Genomic DNA, 11193 nt, shown 5'->3' on the forward strand with positions numbered 1-11193 from the left:
TAATTTTTTTTCTGAACAATGTGACATAGGTTTTTGTGCTATTTCTTAGTGTTTTTGAATAGAGATATTTTAAAATCAGAAGAAAAGATTAAAGGAGATCCAAATAGTTACTGATACTAGAAACAAATCAATAATAAATTAAATGTACCCACTCTTGTTTTGAAAATTAATAATAATAATAATAATAATAATAATAATAATTATTATTATTATTATTATTATTATTATTATTCCTTATAAAACTTTCATTTTATTTACCTTCCAGACTAGACTTAATGACCATTTAATTTTATCAAGGAAATCTATGAGATATGCCTCTTTTGAGATGCTTACTGTAGCCAAATATTTTACAACAGAGGCCAGATACACAGTCAGAAAGGTCCATAGTACATAGTATATTTTAAATATTAAAGTTTAAATTGAGGAATTAAAATATATGCGTTCAAAATGTATCTTTAATTTGAGTGTTTTCATGTAAACCGGGTAAAGTGTGTAGTAATTAGATCAATCGAACATACAGTAACCATATGTTTTTAAACTCTGTTTAACATAAATTAAAAACATGTTATTAATTTTTTTTTATAAAAACTAGAAAAAGCAGGTTTGTGGTGCTATACTGCACTTTACAGCTTTTTTAAAATACTCTCTTTTCACAAACATTTTGTGCTTATTTGTCTGTAGCCATGACTAAATATACAGTGTTTTAAGATACTGGATTTTTATGATGTTTTAGCCATAATCATCAGAATTAAAATGAATTTTAAAAATGCGTGAAGTCTTTCACCTTAAATGTAAGGAATTTAGAATATCTAATATAACTTTTTGAAATAAATTTCATGAAAAACAAATTGCTAAATATAAAAAATTTTGCAGTGCATTTTGAGATGCACTATAATTCTATGAATTTATTTGCTGGTGTAGAGGACATAGTGAGGTGAAAGGAAAAATACAAAGTGTTGGCTGGCAGACAACCTATCGTGTATTCTAACAGAGAAGCCACAGAGCAGTTAACATCTGTCTGCGGGCAGAATTTGGCCTTGGAGCTAGATTTTGGACACCTATGCTGTAGCCCATCTGTTACTATACATAATTTGTCGACTTGTTCATTCAAACAATTAAAGAAATGAGTCTATTGCTGTAGAGATATTATTTGTGTACTGGAACATTTTAAGTACAATAGTGACATTGAGATGGTAATGTGCTTGTGTGAGTGTGTGTGTGTGTGTGTGTGTGTGTGTGTGTGTGTGTGTGTTAAATAACCTAATCTCAATGCTAGGTTATGAATCACAACAATCAGCAGCAGAAGCATTGTGGTTAGAACAGAATATATGTTTTAAGCTAGAGTTCAAAACATAGCAATGCTCTTGTGTCTGACACCTGAACTATGTCAATACACACTACCAGTTCAGTGTTACTGCTGTTCTGAAAAAATTACCCAGCACTTAAATAATATCTTGTCGATTTCCATGTGGTAGATACTATCGAAGTACAGAGATAGAGAAAGGTGGCCAAATAGTGCAGTGTGTGAATCAGATTAACTAGCAAGAATTTAAATTAAATAAGGCAACCTAGCAACATGATTTGCAAATAACTCACTATGCTATTATCACGCCACTGATGGATACCCCAAAGTTACAACAAAAATGGTGCCATTGGCCAAAGGCTACTAAATAATAATTTATGGAATTGTCGAAAATTCAGGATATCCTTAAATATCAATTATATTGTACTGCTTTGTGTGAAAGACAAAATATTCTATATGGTAGGTAGATAAATAGATACATTAAGTGTCCCAAAAGTCCAGATAAATATGGAATGGTTGGATCAGGATGTTTCTTGGACTGGTCACCATGGCGTGTGTGTGTGTGTGTGTGTGTTTGTGTGTGTGTTTACAAAGATATGGCAAAGAAAAAGTATTTTTTCTGGATTTTTTTTTGTCTGGATTTTTTCCATGCATGGAGATTTTTTTGGTCATCCTGTAGATTGTGTGTGTGTGTGTGTGTGTGTGTGTGTGTGTGTGTGTGTGTATTAGATGATAGATAGATAGATAGATAGATAGATAGATAGATAGATAGATAGATAGATAGATAGATATGGACAAAAGTATTTGTTAATTATTCAATTCAGGTGTTTCAATCAGGATCCTTATCCCCAGTGAATGGGAAAACTTAATGTTTCAGCATACCAAGACATGTTGGAAAATGCCATGCTTTTAACCTTGTGGCAAATGTGCGGGAAAGACCCTTTTCTATTTCAATATGACTTTGCCCCAGTGCAGAAAGCAAGGACTATAAAGGCATTGTTTTGTTGAGTTCAGTTTGGAAGAACTTGACTGCTCCTCACAGAGCCCTGACCTCAACCCCATCGGACACCTTTGGGATAAAATGGAACAGAGGTTGTGAGCCGGGCCTTCTCGAGCAACATCAATGCCTGACCTCATAAATACTCTACAGAATGAACGGACATTAATCCCCACAGGAACACTCCAAAATCGTGAAAGCTCCATATTAACGTGTATGTGTTTATATTCAATGGCATTGCAGGTTTGGCCAAATACGTTTGTCCATATACGGTAGTGTAGATAGAGAGATCTCACACGCACCGACACGTAAAAAAGTACCGGACGTTTTAGGGGATAAATGTGTGATTAATATTACTAGGTTAACGGCTGCATAGTTAAATTGATGCATATTTTAAAACTGTTTGTAAGTTATATGTAGTTATCTACATTGGATGGTTGTACTACGTTAGTTAGTTATTAGTTAGTTAGTTATACCTCTTGAGCGACTAGCACTATATCTGTAACGTCTAACACGGGAAACTTTTGTCACAAACCTCGCCATAAACAGCGATATTCCTTACCTCATGCAAACTGCTCTTATTCCGTAAGCGTGTTAGTAATTGTGCTGCAGCGCTACAGTTTCTGATACTTTGCTGGACACGTGACCAGTACTGCGTTGATTATTTCATTGTTTATTGTCTCCATGGCAACGGCGGAAGTTCCGTCTTTGCCATGGAGACATTAAACAACGCAGTTCTGGTCGCGCGCATCATCCAAACTAGCGACAAACTCTCACTGAACACAATTCAAATCTGAGTGTGGACTAATTCCACAAAATGCCAGTGAGAACTGTTTCTTGGCATTTATAGCCATACTTTCTTTTTCTCCAGACTTGGCAAGACATGGCGTCCTCTCCAGTGAAATGCATTTAATACTTATAAATACAAAAAGCTTTTCATTTTGACGAAGACAGACTGCTGCATTTCCACCTGCTCTCATGTTTATGCAACAGCCTAGTGCACACCACACACACACACACACACACACACACACACACACACAGACAGCATCATGAAGTTTCTCTTTTGTTCCCCACAAGCATTTGTTTTCCGCAAATTAAATTGGGCTGTGACATCAGCTGATTATTTTACTTCCTCTTCATTAACTTAATTATTTGTCCATCAGTAAACCTGCCTGAGTAACTCATATTTGAAAGGCATGGGGCCATAAATAACAAGCAGATTGCTCATAATGCACCGCAGATTCTCCAGCGCTTTAATCACCATCTTTGTCAGGTGGAGGTTAAACAGGAGAAAAGGGAGGGCCTGTGGAAAGAGGAACAAATAACTTTGCCTGCTGCTTTACAATCATGATCATTTACAGCACTGAATCATCAGGGATCTGCTCTGTGTGCCAAAAGCACATTTATACCTCAATACATAATGCACACAGTTATGCACTCAGGGGCGAGGTGTTTATCTAAAGAAGAAGTTATAGCCGCAGTGTTAATATAGTCCAATTTTTACAATTTATTCTTTCGCTTTTAATTTAACAGAGACATTTTCTTCACTGTGAATTTTCACTGTGTACATTTTACCGTGAATAAATTAGATATAATCTGTAACACTTAAATACCATTAAGGACAACACCACCAATAACAAACATGACAAAGACGAATGAATAAATAACACACTGATTCACTTTTTGCTCCTGTATCCAATGTTTGGTGAGGATCTGCTGAGAAGTTCTGCTGTGTTATTCAGTCAATGGTTTCTGAAAAAACATATTGTGTAACAAAAGCTTTGCATCACACAGTAACTCACTGTTTGCGCTGAGCACAGTGTAGTTCATAGTTAGACATGTTTTTGTTCACGTGTATGTACAGACCAGTGTACAAAAGTAAGCATCTGGATCTTGCATGTAGTAGAAATATTAGTCATACTACTCAAACAAAGGTTGCAAATCCCCAAATGCTCACCTAAACACAGAGGACAAAGACATTTTTACAGAGAGAAACATTCCTACTTGGGACAAGACAGCAGTTTATAAGTTAAAGGCTGTCACATAGATAAATAAGAGTAAGAGATTTTGGTGCATGGTTTCAGTCTTTGCAAGTGCAAAGTCTCTGATGAAGCCTATAGATGCAGCAAGCTGTTATACTACACAATGGGTAAATAATTCATAATTACACTGCAGCTTCATAGCCCTACTCCAATCTTCCTGTCTGCGCCAATCTCTTCCAGCTCATCATCTGAGTAAGAGCTGTGAGAACTGTAGCTCAACTCAGAGCTGTGCTGGAGAAAGTCTGAGGAGTGAGGCAGGCCCACACTGCCGTTTAGAGCACCGCCGAATCCTTCATCTTCATCCTCTTCTTCCTCTGCTTCCAGCTCCTCATCATCGTCCTGTGTGCTGCAGCGCCGAGGGTCTCCAGGTTTGCTGGAGCGTTTGGACTGCTGATTGCCATCGGCCTCCAGCTGTGCCGCTTGCTCTTTGGCTTTGCGGCTGCGTTTCCATTTCATCCGTCGGTTTTGGAACCAGATTTTTACCTATATGTGATTTAAAGATTTGAATTTAATCATGGTGTGAAACTGTTAGTAGTACTTTTTAATGTTAAATATCAGGTTTTAATATCAAATATCAAAAGGTTATATAATATCAAATATGAATGTATTATATATACACACTGAAGAAAAAGTCATTTTTTTTTCTCATATGATTTCATGTAACTGAGGTGAAACCTTTTTGGACCTGTTGTATATTTTTTTTACATGAATGTCGTTAAGTACATAGTAGCACATAGAGCTGCACGTTGTTCATGGATAATTTCATGTTTTATTGCAAACACTTCATGCACATTTCCAGAAAAATTACATACATACAAATACACACCAGGGATAAAAATAATATACCCCTGTTGGTTTCACCCTAATGCCAAGGAATGGTACAGCTTAGTACCATTTTTCTGAAAGTGTATAGCATGTGTACGTGTAATGCAAAAGAACAAGTCAAACTGTTTCAGATTACTGATTAAATACACTACGGTGCAGTTTCCGAACTCACCTGTGTTTCGGTCAGCATTAGTGAAGTGGCCACTTCAAAGCGCTTTGGTCGGGACAGATACTTGTTCAGTTTGAACTGGTTTTCTAGTTCCAGTAACTGCTGACTAGTGAAGGCAGTTCGAGGTCGACGGCACTTTCCCATCAGGCCTGACTGAGGAGAGCCTGTGAGGGGAAGATAGGTAGAACAAAGAATGCCAAGAGAAAAAGGCCAGAAGAAAAAGGACAAAAAGAAAATGAACAAACATTAATAGGAGACCTATTGTTAAACACAAAAAACATAAACAGACTAACTGCCCCCGTCTCATTCTATCACTAATGATAACAGGCATACCTTTTATTGTTGATGAGAGGGTCCAGAGATATTGCTTTAGTGGGATAATAAAACACCAGTGAGCACCATTAACTTAATGAAAACTCAATACCAGAAAACTTTACTGACAAAGTACAGAGCGGATTAAGTGTTCCTTTATAGTTCTCTGCCAGACAAAGGCAATTTTAATGGAGCTGTCCTTTATGACCAAATTAAAGGACTAAAAATAAAAAGCTTACATTATAGTTCAGTTAGCAGTAAACACTGATTCAATTATGGTAGAGAATATTTACAGCTCTACGAGGTCACAGTGTTGAATTTCATTTAATATATTTCACATAAAATCAATTACTTTTCATATAATATTTTTATTTTCATATTGTGATGGTTTACGGAGGCAGACTAAAGAAGTACAAATCTATCAAGAAATTACTGACAATTATAAAGTTCATTATTATTCTTAATGGTATTGATGATTCTTAATAAAAATAATATTAATCTTGGATTAAACTAAGGCATTCATTATAGGTGGACTTTCAGAATGCAGCGAGGGATAAGGCAAAGATGTCCATTATCCTGGGAACTGAAAAGTTTAGCCATTAAATATTTACAATATCCTACTTGTACATAAACAGATGTATTATCATCATCACTATAATTATTCATATTATTTAATCTGAATATCTATCTGTATTTACATATATATAATTAAAATGTGCCATTCCAAATTTTATAATTTTTTTGTAGGCAAATGCTCAGTTTAGATAAAAACAAAAATGAAATGAAATTGGCGGGAAAATAGGATCCACAGATTCGTAATTTCCTTGATAACTAACTTTTCCTTTTTTTTCACTCCTGTGAAATTTGCAGGAATCTCTGTCTTCAAAACAGAGCGCACGTTCATCACAAAAGTTACATTTTCACATTCAACCACAGTCACTTTACTATAATAATAATAATAATAATAATAGAAACAGAAGACGTAAATGTTAAAAACTATTACAAAGTAAAAATTAAAGAGAAAGAAGAGTACTTGCGAGCTCTTTTAAGACTTTGTGCGCGTGAATTGATTTTTCGAACTGAGGCAACATCATAACCTACTGATCTTTTTTGTTGATTGAAGTACGTATATTCGAATGCACAGAAACCATTTAATTTTGATCTACATAATGTACGCCCGACAATTTTTTGCGCTGTTTGTGCACGCACCGTTAAACTCGGCGAGTCTCGGCACCATGATGCTTGCGCGGATCCACTGCTCGAAGGGGAAATGTCCCGCCACCGCGGCGGCCTTCAGCTGCTCGGGATGCGGCGGAGTAAAGGCGGGATACGGGAAGGCAGCATGCTGCGCTCCCAGCGCGCTCAGAGAGCACACCGGGCCCGGGTACATCCCTGCGAGCGAGCCCTGAGACAACGCGCTAAGTCCGGGATGAGGGATGGTCAGCAGGCCGGGTTTGGGAACGATTCCTGTCTGCTGCTGGAGGACACTGGCACTGCTCCGGAGCGGAGAGCTGTCTGCTCTTTTACACAGCGTGGCTTCAACATCGAGTACATCAGAGTCCCGGGCTCTCCTGCGCTGTGACTCTCCTGCCAACAGAGCATCGATCCGAAAGTTCTTCGACTTGTCCATGGCAATCCTGTCGTCTTTAAACTGCCTTTGGTACTTCAGGGTTTATTTAATTACTTCTAATTCTTCTACTTTTTTTTCTCATCTAATCATCCCGATGTTAAAGGTTATAATTTGACAAACACCCGGCGCTGTTTTCTGTCTTCTGTCCTCTTCCCTTTCCCCTAATTCTTGCGGATGAAAGCGATCTCACGCGCGTTAGTGCCAAACGCAGGTGCAGCTTCCGACTTTTGGATGCGCTCGCGCTGCTAAAGCGTGTCTGATTGGCTGACCGAGTTGACTTGCGGGCTCAGAGTCCCTCCCCCGCTTTCTAATTAACTAAATACCCGCGCATTTAGTGCTCTGAAGCTCTGCAGCCCAAACCATTCACACCACTTATACAGTTAAGATTAATGAATAATCACTCAGAAATACGTGCTGTCCACCTCTTTACTGTCTAAACCGAAGGCTGCTGTCTGTCAGTTTATTCACCAAAAACAAACAGTTTGCAATTTGGGTGTGGGGGAATTAGGACGTTATGCGCAAAATAGTTTATATGAGCAAAATGATCAATACAAAACTGCCTTCAGACCAAAAATCAGCACCTCTCTTATTGCAAAAATAGCCTAGTATTAGCAAATCAAGAAAAATATGAAAAGAAATAATGGTGATTGCACTTCATCGATGCATTAAAGGAATTTTTTTTAAATAAAAATATGATAGGTTATTTTTTCCCCCAGTAAAATGCTGAGGAATCCTCAGCCTTAAAACAACCTGTTATTTTACATTTTACTTAAATATGATGATATGGAACACAAAAAACATTTATAGGCCTATAGCCTACAGGAAACTGAGATTTCATTAATCTGTCCGTTAAACCTATCATTGGAGATATTTAGGGGAAAACAATTTTCATGTCGGAATGTCTGGAAAAAAACTGCGAATGGAATTTGAAGTTAAATTGTGCTAAATAACTGCGCTTCGCATTTTAATATTCACTTACAGTGTCACTCAATAAGCACTTACCTGATAGTACAAGGCTAAATCTTAGTCAATAAAACTAAACTTAAGGAAAAATAATGAAATTAAATTAAACAGAGCATATATGAAGTATATAACATTTTATGTAATATATTAATTTCAAACCTTAGGAATGTTTAAATATAGATATAAAAAATGGACACAACACAGTTAAGCAAATCTCTTTGATCTTGCCTATAACTTATTTCCCAGTTAAGAAATGGTTACATTTTCCTGGAACATACCAGTTTGCCCTGGTACACTGGGACGTAAAGTCATGGGTGAAGGTGAGTTGCAGTTAGTGTACTTGGAAGTTTTATAAATACCACTGGAACAACATTTCAGTTGCTGGCCTTGATGAGAAGCAATGATGGACAAGTTGACCTTTTCCACCCTGCTTGTGAGACCAGGTGTGATCAGCACAGCAATTTCCCACAGCGAGCATACACGGCCACCCAGTTTTTCCTTGTTACCTGTAAACACACACTCATGAACAGGTGTTACACTAATGAGGCCACGTCAGGTCAATGTTTAAAGCTAACTTAACAATGTACATATAGTTTATTGTGCCTTTCTCCCAGACTGTCCCTTAACCATAAACTTTTTTTAAAAAACAAATTATTATCAAGTGCAAGACCATATTTTCTCATGATTTGACTTGACATTTGTTAAGTGATAAGCCAACTACATTTATCTCTCAAGTGAAAAAGAAAAAGTATAAGCTTTGTAAAATACTCATTGCCATTTTTAAGCTTTAGGGCCATATTACATATCTGATAAGCATCCCTAAATAATGATTAAATATAAAATATAAGTAAAATATATAATTATTTTTTAAATGCTGCTGGTGCTACTATGATGAAACAGAACAACAATGTATTACAACTATGGCTTTTACCAGCTATTGGCATCGGGTCAAAGTATATATATAATTTTTCTTAACTATTAAATTCTGCCATTACTCACATATAAGGAACATTGCATTGTAAATTGTCAATTAAAACTACTCCTACTAAACCTGTGAAAGATAAAGAAGTTAGAATGGCTCATTCCCAGGCAAGACCTTGGGACCGTAATTAATCTCATTTCATTAAGAAGATAAAGATAATTTATTAGACCTATTCCTGTCAGTCATTAACCAGTGAATGTTTACACAAGGCACAAAGAAGCTAAATTAAACAGATTTCTTTTCTTCATTGAGAAGAGAGAGAATGCAATTATGATACAAATTAACAATTAGGTAAATGCAACAAATGTAGGAACAATAAAAGAACAATGCTAAGAATCATTTTACTGCAACCATCAAATTTTAAAATGCAGCACTATCATAGCAATGTAGTTGGTACTGGGAAGAGATAATAATTAATTATAGGCTATTTTCACTTAAGTTCAGGATTAACCCTGATACCTTCACTGTGGAATATTATGGTTCAAATATGTCTTTAATTAGCTAGTATGATTTTAAAATAATGACAATGCAGTAATAATAAAAAAACAAGTAATGCATCATCTCGGTAATCATTAATGCAACAACACCACATGCAGTCATTATTAGTGGTTATCTATAGGATCTTTGGAAGCCACTTTTCACAAAGTAATCCTCATCTGTTTATTTCATTATAAAGTTAACAGGAGCATCTGAACTACAGAGTGCTTTACGACAGTCGAATGATCATTTATAGCTAACGGCTCAACGTCAGGCAATGAAAATAAAGCAATTGTGTGCAGCTGTGCTGATATCAGATGTAATAAACAGGTTATCTTACACTCAAAGGTACATAATTACTTTCACCCAGCCATCGGATCTGCTTCCTCCTTTGTGTACATACAGTACATGACATCAAGAGAGAACTGAGTCCAGAGAGTTCTCTTTTAAGAGTCAAACCTAGAACAAGCTTTGTGTTCACCTACTTTTGACCAGGAAAAAAAGGGCAAAGAGAGAGAAAAAAATCTTCATTTTCCTGAGCTCTTAAACAAAATCTTATCAAGCTTAATTTTCTTTTTTATACCATAAGCCTGTGTGTTTTATATTCAGTAATATCTTAGATATTTCTTGAAAGTCTGTCTTCATTTATTCAGGTAAATTTTATAGACATTGACATACAAGTGAGGTAGGTTCCATCACAAATATTAAGACGGTAAAATTATTTCATTTAACTAACCATAGATAAGTGCCAAATGTCAATATAACAATTAACAAAAATTCTCTTTCAAACTTAAGGCTTGGTATAAGTGCAAGTACACAGCAGGGCTACAAATAAATTCAGCCATATAAGTGACTGTGCAAAGGGAGCATGAGCATTTGGACAGAACAAATTGCAGAAGTAGTATTCAATAGACCACTATTCATACACAAATGTAGCACGGTGTGACAGGCTGCCCCCTGCGTGACTGTCTGACCTCTCCATGTCACCAGTTGCACTAGGTCATATCCTTATCCTTGCTGAGTGCCACAGCTAAAGCCATAGCTAAAGCAAAGCTAAAGGAATTCTCAGTTAGTCTCATTGAGCATCACTGAAACACCTTTCAATCCTACCTCAGGATTTGTTTGAAATAAAAATGACCACCTTCTTCTTTCCTTCCACAATCTTCTTTTAATTTTCACACTTAACATATATGCCCTATTGTCAGACCCTTGTGTCCTTGTGATTTACCAGGGAAATTGAAAACTTCCTCTGTAACCAGGGTTGGGCGGTGCAGGTTAGCGGGTTCAGCTCACTCCTCAATGGTTTGATTAATGATAACCACCGTGCAGAGACGGCAAGACAATAGCAGACGCTGAAGGGTGTGTTACCAGACAATTACTGGCAAATCCTCCTGTTGACACGTTAAAGTCAAGCAGAAAAGTGGAACAGACACACGTGCACATGCCGTATAAAAAGCCAAGCTGGAGTGGATAATTAGGTACTGAGGGCT

General features: G+C 36.7%; 1 protein-coding gene across 1 annotated transcript; it reads right to left on the bottom strand.

Annotated features, from left to right (window-relative positions):
- Positions 1 to 3582: 3582 nt before the first annotated feature.
- Positions 3583 to 7460, bottom strand: mnx2a (motor neuron and pancreas homeobox 2a). The gene is made up of 3 exons (XM_053497033.1): positions 6861 to 7460; positions 5343 to 5503; positions 3583 to 4828 (listed from the first exon to the last, which is right to left on the bottom strand). Exons 1-3 carry the CDS (start codon positions 7279 to 7281, stop codon positions 4481 to 4483), a joined length of 930 nt encoding a protein of 309 aa, XP_053353008.1. The 5' UTR covers positions 7282 to 7460; the 3' UTR covers positions 3583 to 4480.
- Between the last annotated feature and the right edge of the window lie 3733 nt (positions 7461 to 11193).

The sequence above is a fragment of the Clarias gariepinus genome, chromosome 5, assembly GCF_024256425.1.
Source record: "Clarias gariepinus isolate MV-2021 ecotype Netherlands chromosome 5, CGAR_prim_01v2, whole genome shotgun sequence".
In the NCBI taxonomy this organism is placed as follows: Eukaryota; Metazoa; Chordata; class Actinopteri; order Siluriformes; family Clariidae; genus Clarias; species Clarias gariepinus.

What these genes read in the sequence shown, in the direction of transcription:
- mnx2a (XM_053497033.1), bottom strand. Translation starts at nt 7,281, where the DNA reads ATGGACAAGTCGAAGAACTTTCGGATCGATGCTCTGTTGGCAGGAGAG. An exon ending in GAGACTCGCCGAGTTTAACG is followed by an intron (nt 5,504 to 6,860) that starts GTGCGTGCACAA and finishes TTCCCCTCACAG; the next exon opens with GCTCTCCTCAGTCAGGCCTG. An exon ending in TAATGCTGACCGAAACACAG is followed by an intron (nt 4,829 to 5,342) that starts GTGAGTTCGGAA and finishes AATCACATATAG; the next exon opens with GTAAAAATCTGGTTCCAAAA.